The sequence below is a fragment of the Chenopodium quinoa genome, unplaced genomic scaffold (assembly GCF_001683475.1).
Source record: "Chenopodium quinoa cultivar QQ74 unplaced genomic scaffold, ASM168347v1, whole genome shotgun sequence".
Classification (NCBI taxonomy): Eukaryota; Viridiplantae; Streptophyta; class Magnoliopsida; order Caryophyllales; family Amaranthaceae; genus Chenopodium; species Chenopodium quinoa.
Genome location: NW_018743050.1, coordinates 1,008,316 through 1,027,958, shown reverse-complemented (window position 1 = coordinate 1,027,958; position 19,643 = coordinate 1,008,316). Strand labels below are relative to the sequence as shown.

The window sequence follows — 19,643 nt, the reverse complement described above, 5'->3', positions numbered from 1 at the left end:
TTCTTTCTCTCATAAAATATTCATTTCAGTTCAGCTCCTAATTTCCTTCTCTCATAAAATATTCATTTCAATTCAGTTCAGTTCAGCTCAGTTCTAATTAGTTCAGTTCAGTTCAACTCATTTCAGTCAATGAGAACAATCCCTTAGTTATGTGTTGGCAAGTATGTCAGTCAAAGTGGAGCTTTTATTTTGAAACAGAAGAAATGTTGTTGATTAAGCATATGTCCACAAGAAAAACACTAACCAATTGAATTCAAAGTGAATGTATATGATGCTAGAGCAAGTACACCATAAAATCTACCCTTACCGGATGAATTTACAAGACAGAAGCGAGATGAATATGTACTAAACTAACACAATGCTAACATGCCGAACTAACATCCCTAACTAGAACAAGTCTACGACACTTACTAGTAATTTTTTTAACCATCACAATTGCACAAATTTGATCTAAATCTTACAAAATTGATGTATTGAAATTTAACTTGCAATTACCACAAAGACAAGACAACAGAGAAAAAAAAAAAAAAAAAAGGTTTTGGTATCAAGTTCTGATGGCACTGTCGCACTACCAATGGATAGATTCTCCACAATAAGCATTTAATATTCAGAAATTGTACAACTCTTTGCCAAATTTAGGGGTTTTATTCGTCCTAAACCCCTAAAAAGGTCGTCTTTCTCTTTTCTCCCACAATTTTAACACCAACAAAGCATTTCTGCTCTACGACTCTTCCAACTTTTCTGGAATTTTTTTTTTTTCAATTTCCAGATTTTACGCTCTTAGGTAACTCAATTTATTAATTAATTTAATAAAGTTTGTCTCTTTTCCTTTCAAATTCAATTTTTTGATTTTTGTTTTTCAATTTCATAATCTAAATTTTATAATTTTTGCAGAGTTGTAGTAGGTTGAAATTCCTCCAATTTTGTAGAAACCCCAAATTAATCAACCCAGATTTGTAGATTTCCACTTTCTCTCTCCTCAAATTCCATGGCTACAACTGACGTCAGCCCTAAATTCCACAACCACGAGCTCCGACCACTCCCTGACCACCCTCCGCCGCCGCCACCTCCGCCGCAGCAGCAGTTAGCAATGGATCCTTCGCCGTCGCACACGCACCACGACGGTCTTCTCTTTTGGCAATTCATGGTTGCAGGTTCAATCGCCGGGTGCGCCGAACACATGGCTATGTTCCCCGTTGACACCATTAAAACCCGAATGCAAGCTCTCGGTTCTTGCCCAATTAAAACTGTCGGTGTTCGGACCGCTCTCCGGTCCATTCTAAAGTCCGATGGGACTGCCGGGCTTTACCGGGGAATCGCTGCAATGGGGCTGGGTGCCGGCCCGGCTCACGCCGTTTACTTCTCGATGTATGAGTTTTGTAAGAAAGAATTTTCAGGCGGAAACCCTGATAATCATGTAGCACATGCTGCATCAGGGGTTTGTGCTACGGTTATGAGTGATGCGGTATTGACTCCACTGGATATGGTGAAGCAGAGGTTGCAGCTTAGTGGGGGGAATGGTGGGGCTTATAGAGGGGTTTGGGATTGTGTTAAGCTGGTTTTTAAGAAGGAAGGGTTTGGGGCGTTTTACGCGTCGTATAGGACTACTGTGATCATGAATGCTCCGTTTACTGCGGTGCATTTCGCTACTTATGAGGCTGCTAAGAAGGGTTTGAGGGAGGTTTCTCCTCATCATACTGAGGGGGATGATGAGGACGAGGGGTTGATTGTTCATGCTACGGCTGGGGCAGCTGCTGGGGCGCTTGCTGCTGTGATTACTACGCCGTTGGATGTTGTCAAGACGCAGTTGCAGTGCCAGGTGAGTGTTTGTTCTGTTTTTGATTTGTTGTTGGTGTTGATTGAGTTATAATGTTTGATTGTTTGCTTGGTGTTATTGTGGACTTAGGGCCTGTTCTCATTGAGTGAACTCAGCTGAACTTAAGCTGTGGAATGCTTTAAAGAAATTTAAAATGGGCTAATCATGCTATAAAATTCCTGTTATAAGAATATGTATAAGTGTTTTAATTCAAAACATAAATGGTAAACAGTAATACATGAATAACCTGGTTGTATTGCTTTTGGCTCCACATAACCTGGTTGTAAAGCCTTTTCCTTTCAGCATCAATACACAGATCAAGTCTAAGTCTCCATCCTCCATCCTACAATTGGGTGCACTAATAATCCCATAATGCTTTCAGCTTCATAACATGGCTGTAAAGCCTCTTCCTTTTAGCATAGATCTTGTATGTTCTTTTTTAAATGCTAATAAAAGTTAGCTACTTTGGAGAGGTGAAGTTGAGTATGAGGAAAAAGGGAACATAAGCTGATGAAAAATATGTTTAAATTTGAATCCCAAAGTTTATCTCCCATTATATCTTCTACTGCATTTGATAAAGCTATATGTTCCTTCCACTAACTCTAAGCTATCAGGTGAGTGATGACAATTTGAGCAGCTCTCCGCCTCTCCTTCTTTCTGGACTTTAACCATATCTTCGAATGAAACAGCCATGATGATTATTGTTTATCTATTGGAACAAAGCCATCGTAAGTCTTTAGGTATTAGATAAAATAAATGGGATTAGAACTTTTTTTTAAATAAAGAAAAAAGAATCTGCTCAGAAAACATTGCTTAAGAAGATGAAAATTGTACGGTTATGACAGCATTAATCCATGTTTTAATTATTGTTAACAGTTATAAATTTGTCAAGTGAGCGAATGAGTGATGATTAGGACAAACAATAGATTTTTAGGATTAGTTAATTTTAATTTTGAATTCCATTATGCCATTGCTAATGATCAAGTCTGTGACATCTTGTTAGTTAAAGATTTATGCAAAGCATCCTTTGTTAGAGGAAAAGGGGGTAGGGTAGAGCTATCAAATTAAGTGTGCGGGTCAGGTTCATGTTGGGTCTAGTCTGATTGGGTTGATTAATTCTTGCTAAACCACTCCCTTTGTGGATTGATTTTTGGTCGGTTACTTTGGGATTAGTACTATAGTTTGTTAGGTTGACAATTGATTTGCGCTTGATCTTTGTCAAGTAATGAGAGAAATAGTGTCAGTCTTTACATGATTTCCTAGTTTTACCCTAATCTTAACTTTACCTAAGCAGTCAGCAGTAATAAAATTTGAATTACTTCGCTTTCTTGTTTATTAAATGTAGATTCTGTCCAAAACAAATGTGTTAGGATATGAATGTTTGTTGTGATAGTGGACATTTTATCTTGGACATATTGGTAATGAACATAACCTTGTTTATCACAATGAAAAACAAAGATGATAATTTGGGAAAACTTCATTATCAGTATTACGTCTAATTTATATGATTATGAATGCTACCATATTGGGGATTGGGGGGTAGGGAGCATTGGTATGATCGATAAGCTTGAAGATAAAAATAATTTTTATGATAGATGTTGCAAATATCCATTGGGCCTAACTTGAGAAGCATGAAGGCCTTTGATGGAGTCCAACTGTTCAGGGTGGTATATAGTCTATATAGGAAACTTCTCAAAGGTGTGCCAAAAGACTCTTGATGGAAGTTTGAAGGAGTTTCTAGTTGGAAGTTTTTAGAAACCCTTTGGTATACTCTTTTACATATTATGTAAGCTCTTAGAATATATTAGACAGGAATTGTCCAGAATGTGCTTGTATATACTTAAGGGATGTATGTAGAATGGTTTTGGGGACTGTTGTATAACTATCCTTGTAAGGAGGCTAAATTGTTCTAGATCAAGGAAGATCCTAGGCTAGAGACTTGAGAGGCCTATTTAGGCCATGTGGCTCATTTGTACATTTGTGATCTACATATCTTCCTACAAGCTAGAACACTAAGAGTGAGGAAAACTAAGGCACAATAGTGCCAACTGCCAAGTGAGTGTGTGTTTGGGACTTTAGCAAATGTGACTGTGTGATCACTTGTCTGTGATGAGGATTGTAACGGATTGAGCTATAAACCTAAGGGTACATGCTGAATTCACTTAAAGGGAATTACTTACTAGTTAGCACTTAAAAGTTTTATTTTTATATTTATTATTTTTTTTAAAGAGCATTTCCATTAAAATAAGATCAAGGGTTAGAATTCCTTAAAATAGAAAAAGAAAAAAAAGGTAACATGTGGCTTGTGGAATATCTTTGTGGTAGTGTTATTCTCTAATGACAGTCAAAATTTATATTGTATCAATCATCTTACTTTTCTGAATAATTTCATTATTATGGATTGTAGAAGTTGCCATCACTACCATCATAAGAATAATAAATACAAAAAAAACCCTCAACCCATACTCTAAATACGATCGTCATAACAACCACCCAATTCACGGAATATAACTACTCAAATAAATCATTTTTTCTCTGTTCGTCATTGGTTAAATCATTTTAAATCACCCCACATCTTAAAATTTAATTGACATATATTACCTGTCATGGTTTAGAATAATACTAGATTTAAAATAATCGATAAAAGTATACTCATACATGCAAAAACGACACACATGAAAAGTTGCATTATTAAAGCTAACAATATGTCATTGATTTTAAAAAATTACATATTAACTTTGTATTACTTATTTTCAATTTTTTATTAAAACCTATAATAGACCGTGATAAAAAAAATTTTAAATAAAAAAATGATTTAATTTTTCATTTAAATGAAAATATTATACAATGATATTTAATTAATAGATTGTATTATTACATGACATATTGTAAATGAGATATATTATAATTGTATTAGTACATGACATATTATAAATGAGATATATAGAGAAGTACATTACATTTTTTGTTCATACATATATAATTTTTTATACTAGAATAATTTTTAACTATCAATTTTTTTCTTTCTTTTTGACATGCAAAATGTGTTTCTAGTAGCGCTTTACTCACACTAATGTCTCTTTGGTGTTCAATTTATCTTAGTTTAAAATTTAAAATTTAAGTATCTAGAAGATAAGGCACAACTTTAACACATGCAATTTAGTATAAAATTGAAAGTGCATGTGCTTGGGTTGTGCCTTAGTTTTCGAAGGTGCAAAGACCTGCAAAAGGTGCGCATTGACTATGCATTTTTTTTTATAGGGAAATACCATTGTTTAAATTAGAGGAGAGAGATATTATGTATCCTCAAATTTATTTAAAAAAAATTATTGATCACATAAACCCTTTACTTCTTTTTTCAGAATTCTTTTTTTTAGACTTTTTAAATATAAATTATGTTATTTTATAAATATTGTATGCCTCATTTATAAAGGGCGCACACTTTCATCTTGCGCTTAGGCTCCAAGGGTTTTTGCGTCTTGATGTGTATCACACCTTTTGAAATATTTTATTTTTCAAATCTGTGAATACATTGTCTTCTTCTCCAACATTATATTTGCCTCTCATTTTCTACTTTGAAAGGGAATTCCCCCTTCGTAGATTGAAAATTCTATCGTTTGAGTTTTCAACTACTCATTAACTCTCAATATTACATTATTACTATTTCTAAATTCTCTTTAAAAAATTTTATGCATTAAACTTCTCTATCAACACCAACATATTTAGATGATTGGATTATAAGTTATAACTCATAAAATGATGCAGCAGCTGTATCCAACAATTAATTATTATCTCACAAAATACAAAAAAATATTAAGAAATAATAGCTAAGTAGAAATGAGAGATAGAGAGAAGATAAACATATATGATTGGATTATGATTGGATTTTGAGCCTAAAGGGTTATGTCCCGCTATATTCAGATCAAAGTTCAGTGTTTTTTTAGCCACACTACATTATTTATAGGCATATGTACAGAGTCATATTAGAAATTTTAAAGTTGAAGCTCATTTTAAAGTAGCAGCTATAACACAACAAAGCAACATGGTTTTCCTGATAATTAGCATTCTATTGGTAGCAGGTTTGTATTTATTAGACAAATCTGAGACCACAAGGCAGCAATCTATGTGAGATCCTGTTCTTAACAAAAAAAACCTACTGATGCAAAATATCATGATATGATACAAAACACTTTAGTAAAACCTTGCTTCATCAGAATCTCCAAGTTCAAGAGCAAAATTCTGCTGTTGAACCAAGTCTATATCAACATCAGCACAATCCTATACTCAATCTGGCCTAGACAAAAAAGATAGGCCTAAAAATTGCATGCTGACTCAGGAAAATTGAGAAGCAGAGCTAGCTATTTTACTCGCAAAGAATAGCATGATTTGGTAAATTTTCTAAAAATGTAATTTTACATATGCTGAAGTGCTTACAGCCTTCCCCATGCCGCGTTTTGTCATTTTAAGTACTATTTTGGTGAAGTTTCTTTAATGAACTTAGCCAAAATTTTGTTCATTTTCTTCCATATTGAATAGGCCTAATGTAATAGCACTTGCCAAATTTATCCAACTGTCCGTTGCTCTGGACCCTATTTTAAAACCAATGCAAATGTAATTTTATGATTCGAGTTTATGTAGGTCTGATGTGTTTAAAGCTAAAGCAATGGACCTTTTTCTTTTTTTTATTATGCTAAAGTGAATTATTGAATCGTCTAAAGCTTTCATTTTTAGGATGTTTTTCTATCCTACCGACACAGTTTCATTTTTCTTGGAACGTTGTATATATTACTCGTCAATGGGTAATGATATGTGCGATGTTTAGGATTGCAAATAAGCATTTATTACAATGCTTAAAGTGATTGTAATTTAGGAATGCATGGCACTATTAATGTTTGATTTAGCTCAATTTTTTTTACCCTTTTGCTTCTTATATGCAGCAGCCTTGAGGGTACATCATTTTCTTATTTAAATCACCATTGCTGATATGCTTTTGTGGTGTTCTTTTTTCTTGATTGTGTAAAATGTCATGAAGCACTTCAGACAACCTTTCTTGTGAAGGTAGATTGAAATATCAGATTTTTCTTGCAGCTTAATACAAAACCTATCCTTAGAAATCAATAAAAACAATAGAGCCAGCCACACCTCCCTATTAATAGTAAAGCCATGTTACTGTTAAGTATAATCCTCTGAATTTTTTTGTGATTGTTTGTTGCTCCTTACTTTCTTTTTTTTTTTCAGATTAGTTTCGACTAATGACACGTAGCTTTAGGTGATATCCTGCTTAGGTGTCATTTATTATTCTTTTGATAATGTAGGTGTGGAGATAATTAGGTTTTATTTTATTGAAAAATTAGACATAATGGATGTAGTAATAATTAATCATATGAAAGTTAAGTATTGATGGTAATTTTTGAGGGAGTATTATTTATTTGTCATCTATGTTTTACTAATATCTGAATACCCCTTTTTGCCTTCCTAATGCCCAAGTATTGACTCTTGTCACAGGGCGTTTGTGGATGTGATAGATTCACTAGTGGTTCAATAAGGGATGTTATTAAAACCATAGTTAAAAAGGATGGATACAGGGGGCTCATGAGGGGATGGTCTCCTAGAATGATGTTCCATGCTCCTGCTGCAGCGATTTGTTGGTCTACATATGAAGCCGCAAAGACCTTCTTCCAGGATTTGAATGACCAAAAAAATAGCAGCAGTGTGACCTAATTTATGTTGAGCTACTCAATTTTTTTCCCACTTATTTATGAGTGCATTGCTGTGAAAGGTACAGATATTCAGTGATAAACATGGCATCATACACATATACATGCATTCTTCAGGTTCGTAGTTCTAATTGAGGAGCAGCTTCAGGCTAGTTAGAATGTCAGACTGTATTGTATCATTATGTTCAAAATTTTGATAATTTCAAATTACATTAAGTGGTTTTCATTTTGTTCCAATTCTGAGTAATAGCTGGTAGCCTGGTACAACATCAGATCTGTGGAAAAGGAATTTATAAATTACCAGTAGCAAAATAATATCTTGGTGAATACAAGAATTTTAAGGTGTTGGATATAGTTAGAAAAAGGCCTAAGTTGCAAAGATTTGTATGAATAAGTACTTATTTTTATTTTTTTAAAATTTTCTTTTTATACTCTCTTTGTAGTTTAATGTTCACAGATCATTTTTGTATTTTGGCAGTTGTTGACAATTTTGCTGTAATAGTTTGATTAATCTTGCAACATCATCTTGTAGTGCAATCGTGTTTATAATACTCCATATATCCATGGACCACGGCTACGTAGCTAATTGCTTGGAGTTGAATAGCTTGAACTTTGGTCCAGTGGTACTGTGGTAGGCATCCTCTACTAGGTGGACGATGCAATTTTGGGGCAAATATTAGACATTCACACTTGCATAAGTTTTGGACTCAACTTCATATTCGCTACAAATTAAATTTCATATTCGAATATATAATAATTTATAAGTAATGTTATGGCCAAAAAGGATGATGTTGAAATATGCCTTGAATTTGTGTTTAGGAGCAGCGAGCTATAGCTCGAGAGGTAGCTCGGTAGTTTCGGAAGCATATGGAGTTGCGATGAAATTGGAGATATAGCTCCTATGCGAGTGAGCTATAGCTTACGAAGACATATTGGTTCGAATAGGCCGAGCGATAGCTCGCTCGGTAGCTCGCGAAGGTCGAAGGTGAGATAGGGGCCGAGCGATAGCTCGCTCGACCATGAGCGATAGCTCGACTGGGGTCCGAGCGATAGCTCGCTCGATGGTGAGCGAGAGCTCTCCGTTTGTGCACGGTGGAACCCACACGATTTATTAGGGTTTCATGGGCCGTTTTTATGCACTTATCTATCTTATTTGGGGATGCTATATATATTCCTAGTTAGGGTTTATTCATAACTTAGTCTATTATTGATAATTGAAATTATCAATCTGTAATCTGGAATTTCCTCGAGATCAATAAAGCTTTTCTCTCGCCTGCCCGTGGGCGTAGCCAACACATTGTTGGTGAACCACGTAAATCTGTGTGTGCTATTTATTTGTTTTGCATTCATTAATTTGTTCTTTCTCACATCCGTTACAACAAATGAGAAGGGGGTTAAGGGTGCATCATTCAACTATGACTCGGCCAACATATGCTTTTTAAATTTTTTAGAATAAAGCTGAATATTGTATAGAACTATTAGTAAAAACGGTATAAATTCATCCACGATACCCATCAAAGCATAAAGAGGTGAGACCTTATCAGTTGCAAACTCTGCACTTCTGCAGTGAAGAGAACCGGGGGGGGGGGGGGGGGTGACTAAGACAAAGACAAAGACTAACTTACAAGACTAGTATGCAAAATTGCAAACTCGACCTATTACCAGTTGGTTGTAGACTTGTAGGATTGAAATTGTAGTGACTTTAAATCGGCCAAGTGTGTTTATACTCCCTTCATCTCTAAATGTTCTTCCCACTTTGACTGTGCACATTTGCCAATGTAAAACTTTAACCATTAAAATTATTAGTTGCTCATTAGTGAAAATTTGGAGACAGAAGGAGCATTTTATTAGTAGTATTCTCTTGAGATCAGTGATAAAGAGGTGACATGTGGTCTAATGGAAGTCATCAAATGTATTGAAGTTTGTGTAAGACTCCACAATTAGGGTCTGTTCTCATACGTTGAAATTCAGTTCAGTTCAGTTCAACTCAGCTCAGTTCAGTTTAGTTCAGTTCAGCTCCTAATTTCCTTCTCTTATAAAATATTCAGTTCAGTTCAGTTCAGTTCAATTCAGTTCAGCTGAGTTTAGTCAATGAGAACATGCCCTTAATCAAAGTGTAAACACAATGAAGTCCAAGGGCTATAACTAGGGATGACAGTAAATCTGGACTCGACCCGGGTCCGTGGATACAGAATCGTTTTTCACGGATATAGGTCTTCAAATTTTAGATTCGTCAAATTCGAAACCTGCTGGAAAAAACAGATCTGGATCCGGGTCTAACCTCCAGACCCGGATCCAATTTTGTTTACCTGTTTTATAATTTTCTTATTAAAAAAAACTACAATTGTTTGTTTTTTTTTTATTAAAAATGTTGATGATGTTCGTATAAAAAAAATAAATAAATAAAAAATTGATGATTTAGGATGCTCACGTGGTATACATCATCGTTGTTTTTTTGCTTGCTTATTTGTAACATCGTACTTTTTTTCATTGTTTATACTCCCTCTGTTTTTAAATACTTGCTCTATTTCTCTTGGACACGCATGCCGATGCTAATCTTTGATCACTAATATCTTTAATTATCAATAAGTATATATTATAACAATTGAAAATTAATAATCTATTCATTGAGATGATTCCGACAAGTACCCACAAGACTATATTTTTTCTTATGTATAAATCACAAACATTAGTCAAAGTAGGACAGATGAATAGTGCAAAAAATAGAAATGGAGCAAGTATTTAAAAACGGAGGGAGTATATATTTTTTCAAAAGAGAAGTGTTTAAGTTGGTTGCTTTGTAAATTTGGATTAGTTGTATAACTTTAATTTAGGTTGATGTTGCAGAAGTTTGAAATGCATTTTTTTTTTACTCCAATATTACAAAAAACTTGATTTGTTGGGCTATACAGAAAATTGGAAAGCCGATTGGTTCTGACAAGGATTCTATCTCCCAGGTTATAGCGGAGACATTCCTTGAGATCGGTGCAAATAAGCTTCCTTGTGACATCTTTACAAAGAGGGCTACTCTTAACACCAATGAATAACGATGCAGATTGTATAAACTCATTCTTAATTGATAAATTCCCTAGTGCTTCTGTTACCTGCAAATTAAAAGCTTTGACATTATACTTAATGATACATTACATACAATTAATAAGCTCTGTACTGGAGGAATGAGTCCTCGTGAGTTGGTACGTAACCCTGTAAGGAATAATTTCAAGCGTTAACCCCTAGCTTGAACCCCACTGTGATCATACACTAAAGTACGGTGGCGTCCAAAAGGGAAGAAGATAGAGCAAAAGAGTCGCCAACAAGTTTTAGGAACTTGTAAACCGTTCACAGGGTGAAGGTTACACCCCTTAACGATCCAAGAGATCGTCAACTCCATAATGTCTAGAACCAAATAAGGGTTCGGGGATGAAGGTACAAATCCAACCTAAAAGAGATTGAACCTGCCCTAATAATAGGCCTCTACTTTATTCTGATCGTATTCATGTGCTCTTTCTAATTAACATGCAATCAATGAGATTAACCCTAAACCTGTTTAATCTATGTTGGTTGAATTTAATGCACAAATAAACTATTATTGGCGATCACTTGAATTATAATCAAATTAACCTAACAAGATTATTAATTATCTTATTAAGCGTGATATTACAACTACCAATTCCCTTTAAACATGCATAAAAGGTGTGATCAAGCAATAAATATAAATAATATCAAGCAACATAATAAATAATCAATATCATGAATAATAATTATAATAATCCTAATAATAATAATATCATCATAAATAAAATAATCATCATCAAAATAATAATAATAATAATAATAATAATCATCATAAATCATAACAATTATAATCATAATCATATTCATGTTAATATTAAAGCATAATAATAATAGCAAGATCCTAGGCATGATACTAACAAGATTAATAACAAACCCTAGCATGTCACAAAGCAATAAAAATCAAATCTTTAACTCTAACATGATACTAACAATCATAAATATTAGGAAGAACATAGGAAGCATCGCAGGAATCATATTTAATATTAAAATTACCCTAGACATGATACTAGGAATATCATAAGAACAATGTAAACATGATTTCTACATCATAATATCAATAAATCAATTAAAGCACTTACTTTGATGCCTCGTACCTCTTTCTAATAACAAAATACACACGTTAGTAACTTCAAGGAAAGTAACAATCAAAACAATTAAATTAAATAATTGAAATAGAGATTTGAGACCAAACCCTCAGAAATTAAACCTTTCACCTCTAGGGCGAAGGCAACTTCGAATATGGCTAGGTGTTTCTAGATCTCGCGAATGCGGAATTTTGTATTTGAAAAAAAGTTTAGAAAAGAGAAAGATGAATTAATGAATTAAAGAAGAAAACTTGATGAGAATTAGAGAATGATTAAAGAGAGAATTAGAGAATTAATGATTGCGAATGAAAACTGATTGTAGGTGAATGAAAACAGCGTTTTTAATACATTATTTATAGAGAAATCAGCCAAAAAGATAAAATATCAAAACAGAGCACTTGGCGCATGCAAAACGAGATTGACGCACGCAAAATAAAGCTGGCGCCAGCACCAGCTAATTGGCGCTAGGCACCAATGGCTAGCACCAGGCGCCAGGCCTGTTTTTGACGCGTTTTTGAAAATCAGATAAGTTTTGCCGTTCAGGAGGATAAAATCGTATATTTTCCTCGAAAATGCTTTTTGATTTTAATTAAAACTCTGAAAAGTCAACAAAAGTCAATTTATCAATGCTAATTGAATTAGGAATGGAAAGAACCTTCTAGAAGAATTTAGAAGACTAAAACCATTCCTAATTGCATTAGGAATGATAAATCATATTAGGCTCTCCCCTAGATCATTGGGCCGCATATAAGGCTCAAACCGGGCCCAGTTTAGTAAATTGGCCATAACTTCCTCAATATTCATCGGAATTGGGCTTATAGTATATCGTTGGAAAGCTCTTGTCAAGACCCATCCAACTACACTACTATTGGACCCATATCATTGACCAACCAAACTGAATTGATTTCTTTCTTAAAATAAGTTTTCAAAAACAGAGAGAAGAGAAATGAAAAAAAACTATCCGCAACACTAGACTTTCCACACTTTCGCTTCATTCGATTATGATTCGATGCGAAAGGTACTCATCACTGGGTTTGGTTTTGGGGAGACACAAATGGGTGTCTACAGAAGCCCCCACTTTGGCTGAGTTTGAAAAAACGCAAGTTTTGAAAACGAAAGTCCAAGTAGCGATAGGGACGGAGAATGATTCAGAACGTTCTGTGATCCTAAATCACTCTTGTAACGCCGATTCCTGCAAACTAGCGTTAGTTAAACAGATAAAAGAGTTAAGAAACGCGTATCTTGCACCGTCGAGCACACGTCTCTGAAAGTAACCGATTTGCTGCTTCACTGTTTTGATGACCTCCTGCAAGCTAGAGAATGCCATCCCGCTTGAAAACCGCTACGCCCGGAACTGCTTCCAAATTTGGAAGATTGCTTCGCCTGAAACGATCCTCCTCTGCTATGATAATATTCCACGTCCAAGGGAATACTATCGAAGATTGCTTCTCTTGAAACAATCCTCATCCGCTATGATAATACTCCACGTCCAAGGGAATACTATCGAAGATTGCTTCTCTTGAAACAATCCTCAGTTGTTTGTGACAACTCTCCACAATCTAGGGAACGCCACCTTGCTGTTTCGATGTTCACTCGTCTCTGAACAAAGAGCTTCTTTTTTTGATATGTTCACGCGTCTCTGAACAAAGAGCTTCTTTATTATATTCCTTTTTAATATGAACTTCTGAATGATGTGTCCACGCGTCTCTGAATGAAGAGCTTGATAATAGGATGCCCACGCGTCTCTGAGCAAAAGAGCTTGAAAATAGGAGATCTTTGATGATATGTCCACGCGTCTCTGAACAAAAGTGCTTTTGAATGATATGCCCACGCGTCTCTGGAGCAAAAGAGCTTGACGATATGTCCACGCGTCTCTGAACAAAGAGCTTGAAAGAAATGTCCATGCGTCTCTGAACAAAAGAGCTTTGATGATATGTCCACGCGTCTCTGAACAAAAGAGCTTGAATGAAATGTCCACGCGTCTCTGAACAAAAGATCTTGAATAGAAATGTTCACGCGTCTCTGAACAAAAGAGCTTGAATAATACGCCCACGCGTCTCTGGAGCAAAGAGCTTTGATAATATGTCCACGCGTCTCTGAACAAAAGAGATTCGGTACTTGAACGTTTGTTGTGATAATATTCTGAAGAAAAATTTCCAAAGACCAACGTTTTGTCGATCTCTAAATCTCGCTTGAACTTGGCTTCCGCTAAAACCAGTATGTCGGTGTCTCCGTGATGAGCCAATTCTTAGGCGCTTTAAGCTAAGTGAGACGATATTTCGTCAGGTCGATCACTTACTTGCGGTTGTAATCAAATCGACTACTCAATCATGTCAAAATGCTTATAGGGGCTAACTAGCGTACCAAGGAACCCGAAATTGCTGTATGAGGTCGAAATCACCTTTCTGAGAGGCTCGAGCTCTGTCGTTGCTGAGAAATTTCTGGCGCTAGGAATTGGAGTAGGGTCCTCCCTATTCTGCTGCACCTGTATTTATTTTGACTATAGAACTTTTCCAATCTTTTTAATTATCTTAGGTTTGACCTAAGGCTTAATGTTGCTTGACTCATCGACTTGACACGACTCAAGGTATAAAATTGACTCTCTGTGATCAACTGACTCGAGGTTGACTCGACTCAAAGTGAAATGACACGTGTGAATCATGACCCGTGTGTGCATTGTATTATGATTGTGCGACTCGCAAAAAAGCAAAAATTTTCCGTAATTTTTGTGGAGGGTACCGACTTTCTCCCGAAAAAAGAAAGACGCGAAAAGAAATCGAAGTGAAGGTGCATGTTTAATGAGCTTAGTCAAATGTTGTTTGATACTATCTCTCAAGGTGTAAGGATTAATCCATCCTAGGCTATCTCAATGGTTGACTCCATGATGAAAGTATTTGGGTAACTTAGGCACGGAGGCTAAGCACTTTGTTAGTTGAGACGAACACTACTAGAGGGGGGGGGTGAATTGTAGGTAAGATCCTAGTGACTACTTTGTGCAAATATGAACAGAATAAAATAGGAACTTGCAATGCATACAAGATTTTATGAGGAAACCTTCTAGTGCCCAACAAGAAGTAAAACCTCGACCCTACCTTAGGGATTTCAAACACAAACCACTTCACTATAATAGGGTAAACACCAAGTTACAACCTATTATACTAGAAACCTCTACTCACAAGTTCCTGAATGAACTTGCAACAGAATAGGATTCTATCCTACCCAATCCAAGTCCCAAACTTAGATTCTCTCGTACTACCTAAGTACAAACCTTCTTAGCTTCTCACCAGAAGCTCTCTCTTTGTATGCAATGAATACCAAAACACTCTCACCCAAATAACCCCAACCAATTACAAATATTGACACCTAGTATATGATAGGCAAGCTATGCATGAAACCCGAAACTAATATGACAAGATAATAAGCTTGGCAAACTTACACAATTAAAGCTCTGTAAATTCTTCACGCATAAACTCACAAGAAAAAAACCTAAACTCCTTTTTATCAATACTATTTATACAAGTATTACTTGTATAGAAAGTAGGTTTTCTTAAAGATAAATAAGTTAAACTTAACTTATCTTTATACACGGTTTTTAAGTAAATCATTCTTGAAGAAAATCTTTTTCGAAAAATAAGATAGAAAGATTGAGTTAAAACGCATAATATCTTTTTAACAAACTGATTTTAAGAAATAACATTTATTGAAAATCTTTTTCGAATTCTATCTTTTATCTTTTCCGATTTTAATATATTTGCCAAGCTAACTTGCCACACGTCTAATAGATTTCATACATATCCTACTTAACATATTTAACAATGAATCTAGAAGATAAAATCTTAACTAAGTCATTGCTGCGCTGCATTTTTGTACTGGTAGGATTACTTGGGCTCTACCCTTACTAAGGTCCACCAAAGATCTTAGTCAGCCATCTTCAAGTTCCTGTGAAGGAACGTTCCTGTTAAGGAACTCAGTTTCTGTAAGGGAACTCTTCTTCTGTTTCAAATAACCTTTTTGAATAAAGATCTCTTCAAGTCTTCTTAGTTCCAGTTACTTCTTCCATCTCCAAGATCAATTTCACCTAAACTAAACAAACACTTGAAAAACCTTTATTAAATGAGTTTGCTGTAGTTTAAGTTCCTCATCATCAAAACCTTTAAACATCAACAATTTCCCCCTTTTTGATGATGACAAACTTAAGCAAACTCTAGAGAAAGTTAAAGCAAAATAGAAGGACGTATTTTTGTATTTTTGGTTTATTAACAGAAAATAAACACACAACTGAATTAAAACAGAAACTAAAAGAAAAAATTAAACAAAAATAGCTAAGAAAGTACTAATCTAATCTATCAGCATCATATCAGAAGAAAGTTCTGATACTTTCTCAACTGGAACCCAGAACAACTTCAGCCTCCATGTTTGCTTCTTCTTTTCCCCCTTTTGGCATTATCAAAAAGTCATGCTTTTTCAAGTTTATTAAGCATCTACTCACATCCCCACAAGCAATTCATCGAGTGTGGGAATCTGAAGGCAGCGCTGCTAACTTCCCTTAGGAAAGTTCCACTCTCCTATTTAAGCATTCATAACATACTAAAGCACATATGTATAGACAATTCCAAAAGCATTCATTAAAAACAAAAGATTCATCATCCTGCTAGATAAAAGGTTATTACAAACCAAAAAAAAAATTTAAGCATTTAAAAACATAAACTGAAATTGTTCATGACTGCTAAAGGAAGTTAAGGTAGGCTTGTTTTAGGAAGGCTAAGAGGGAAATGGCTAAGTTTGCAAGAGGTCCAGAATCTGTTTGCTGTCTTCTTTTTGTTGTGAAATGAGAGCTTCCAGCCTTTGCTCAAGACTCTGTAGCTTCTATTGGAAATCCTCCTTCTGTTCCTTCAGAGCCTTGTCCTGTGCTTGCACCAGTTTCTTCTATTCCTTTAGTACCTTGCCCTGCTCCTGCTCCTGCACCAGTTTGTCCAGCTTCTGAAACTGAACCTTCCCAACTGATTCCTTGACTTGAATTTCAACCCTTTCCATTCTATCCATCAGTTTAGCCACTTGCCCATCAAGTACTTTCTCATCAGCATCCAGCTCCAATGGTTTCTCCAAGCTGGTCTGAGGGAAAGAATTTGTAGATAGCCTCCTGCTCTTTCTCACAGGTTTGTCACTCACTTCCTTTTCCTTTCTCTTCCCAGTACTCTTTTCAGCCTTCTCTTCTTCTTTCTCTAATTTCTGAATTTTTCCTTGAACCACTTCTAAGCTCAGACCAGCCAGAGTATCTGCATTAATCACATTCTCTGGCTTCTCATCCAAGCCCACATACTTTCCTTTCAACTGCACCCCGAGACTTTCAAAGACAGTAGACAAAATAGCACCATATCCTACTTTTGTTCCACTTGGAACACAGTGTACCAAGTGCTGATACATAAGTGAGGGAAAATTAACTTTAATTTTCCTTGACAGACAGAAAATCACAGCCATGTCCATCAAACATGCTTCACCCTTCTTTGCAGTTCTTGGCAAGATGGTTTTCTTGACAAGATTGAACAATAGCTTATTTAAAGGACTTAGATCATTATGACTCATAATGTTCTTCCCCCTTTTTCCTCCCAGGGCTTCAACTATGTCACCACTCAAGTAATTCCCAACCTTAACACTTGACTTACCCTTAATGTAAGTCTCATACCCTTCCATTGGGGTTTTCAGAATATTGCTAAGGGTCTCCACATCTAATTCAATGTTTATACCACCAACCTTACTAGTAATTATTCCCAATTTTGCTTGAAAATTTTGACAAAATTCAGTCATAGCAATCGGATACATGAAATTATTAGAAACTTTAACCAACAAGTGCTCCCAGCCTTGGAACTTAATCAAATCAACAAATTCTAGAAACCTAGCACTTCTACACCAATATAAATCAATACGGTGACCAACAACATACCTTCCTGCCTGTGATTCAAGCTCAGCTTGATCAATTTCTTCTTCGTCCTCCGATTTTTCCTTTTGTGATCCCTCCTCATCCATGTTACGAGAAAACTCCTCTACTTCCTCAATGTGATCCTCCAGAGTCTTTTCTTGACTTTTATTTGCCTTCCATTCCTTCAATTTGTCAAGTACGGACTTGGTGATGTTCTCCAACTGTTCAGGGTTAGGGTTTTGCATGGTGGATGAAGAAGGAGGTATGATTTGTGTTTCGGTGCAAGAAATAATCGGAAGTGAAGAGACTTCTTCTTGCTCAGAGGGATGGTTGTTGTGTGAATTTTCAGAGGAGCTTAGAGAGGTAATAATGGCCATGGTTTTCTTCTTCACGAGGTTTTAGAAGGGTGTAGAAATTTTTTACAGTAAAGTAAATTTGATTTGACAGTGTGATGATGTAAGGTGGTTGTGGGTGCCTTTTGTATTTAATGAATCGGTGTAAGGATTTAAGGAGATTACTGTGCAGTCATTAATTGAACAAGTTCAATTAATTTTCTAAAATTAAATTACGCAGGATGAATTTACCAAAAATCCTTTTCTTTCCAAATTCATTTAATTTCCAAAAACAGGGTTTATGTTCACAAATACGCAATTGGAACACGCTTTTTACACATATGCAATGTACATTACTACAAGCAAAATTATTTGAGTGTTTAATGAACTTACCTTCAGTGATTAACAACGGTGACACTTCAGCTATGTTTAGCACACCATAATTGTGTTAAATGCTCTTTTTGCTCTATTTACATTATTTTTGACTTTGCCATATCTTGGAACTTCAGAGGCTAGCACTTCAGCTTGATCATCCCAAGTTCCAGTCTCAATTTCTCAAATCTTTCTCTGTTCAAGGGCTTGGTTAGAATATCTGCAATTTGATTTTCAGTTTGACAAAATTCTAACTTTATATTCCCTTGCTCCACATTATCTTTTAAAAAGTGATGCCTAATGTGGATGTGTTTTACCTTTGAGTGTTGAACTGGATCCTTAGAAATACATATAGCGCTTGTATTATCACAGTAATAAGGTACACATTTAAAAATAATACCAAAATCTCTGACCTGTTGTTTTATCCATAGAACTTGTGAATAACATGCTGCTGCTGCCACATATTCAGCTTCTGCTGTAGATAAAGCAACTGTGTTTTGCTTCTTGGAACCTCAAGAAACTAAACAAGGACCTAAAAACTGTACCATGCCTGAAGTGCTTTTTCTATTAACCAAATCACCTGCATAGTCAGCATCAGTAAAACTATTTAAATCAAAAGAATCACTTATGGGATAGAATAGACCCAGATCATCAGTTCCTTTCAAGTATCTTAGGATTCTTTTTACTGCTATCAAGTGAGACTCCTTTGGATTTGCTTGGAATCTGGCACACAGATCTACACTAAAAGATATGTCAGGTCTTCTAGCTGTTAAGTAAAGTAGTGAGCTTATCATACCTCGATACATAGATTGATCTATGCAAGTTCCAGATAGATCTTCATCCAATCTAGTGGCAATTCCCATAGGGGTATTATTGGTTTTGGCAGTTTCTAACTTGTATTTCTTGATCAGTTCCTTGATATACTTTTGTTGATGAATCATGATTCCTTCTTCAGTTTGCTTGATTTGCAATCCGAGGAAGAAATTTAATTCTCCAGTCATACTCATTTCAAATTCTCCACTCATAAGGTGAGCAAAGTACTTGCATAGAGATTCATTAGTTTCACCAAATAAAATATCATCAACATAAATCTGTACAACTAAGATATCAGTTCCATTTGACTTCAAAAACAATGTTTTGTCAATTTTACGACGTTTAAAACCATTAGCCAAAAGGAACTTAGATGATCTTTCATACCATGCTCTAGGAGCTTGCTTTAACCCATAAAGAGCTTTGTCAAGCTTATAGACATGGTTTGGGAACTCTGGATTTTCAAATCCAGGAGGCTGTTCCACATAGACTTCCTCATTTAAGTTTCCATTTAAGAAA

At 35.4% G+C, this 19,643-nt stretch overlaps 2 protein-coding genes across 2 annotated transcripts; one reads left to right on the top strand and one right to left on the bottom strand.

Moving 5' to 3' along the window:
- Positions 1 to 331: 331 nt before the first annotated feature.
- On the top strand, positions 332 to 8,221 carry LOC110730864 (mitoferrin-like). Its single transcript, XM_021910695.1, has 3 exons — positions 332 to 784; positions 895 to 1,819; positions 7,322 to 8,221. The coding sequence occupies exons 2-3, from the start codon at positions 989 to 991 to the stop codon at positions 7,535 to 7,537; spliced, it is 1,047 nt and encodes a 348-aa protein (XP_021766387.1). The 5' UTR covers positions 332 to 784; positions 895 to 988; the 3' UTR covers positions 7,538 to 8,221.
- Positions 8,222 to 18,826: 10,605 nt separating this feature from the next.
- On the bottom strand, positions 18,827 to 19,321 carry LOC110730771 (uncharacterized mitochondrial protein AtMg00810-like). Its single transcript, XM_021910594.1, has 2 exons — positions 18,958 to 19,321; positions 18,827 to 18,894 (listed from the first exon to the last, which is right to left on the bottom strand). Exons 1-2 carry the CDS (start codon positions 19,319 to 19,321, stop codon positions 18,827 to 18,829), a joined length of 432 nt encoding a protein of 143 aa, XP_021766286.1.
- Positions 19,322 to 19,643: the final 322 nt, after the last annotated feature.

What these genes read in the sequence shown, in the direction of transcription:
- LOC110730864 (XM_021910695.1), top strand. Translation starts at nt 989, where the DNA reads ATGGCTACAACTGACGTCAGCCCTAAATTCCACAACCACGAGCTCCGA. An exon ending in AGACGCAGTTGCAGTGCCAG is followed by an intron (nt 1,820 to 7,321) that starts GTGAGTGTTTGT and finishes CTCTTGTCACAG; the next exon opens with GGCGTTTGTGGATGTGATAG.
- LOC110730771 (XM_021910594.1), bottom strand. Translation starts at nt 19,321, where the DNA reads ATGAGTATGACTGGAGAATTAAATTTCTTCCTCGGATTGCAAATCAAG. An exon ending in GAAAGGAACTGATGATCTGG is followed by an intron (nt 18,895 to 18,957) that starts GTCTATTCTATC and finishes CTGACTATGCAG; the next exon opens with GTGATTTGGTTAATAGAAAA.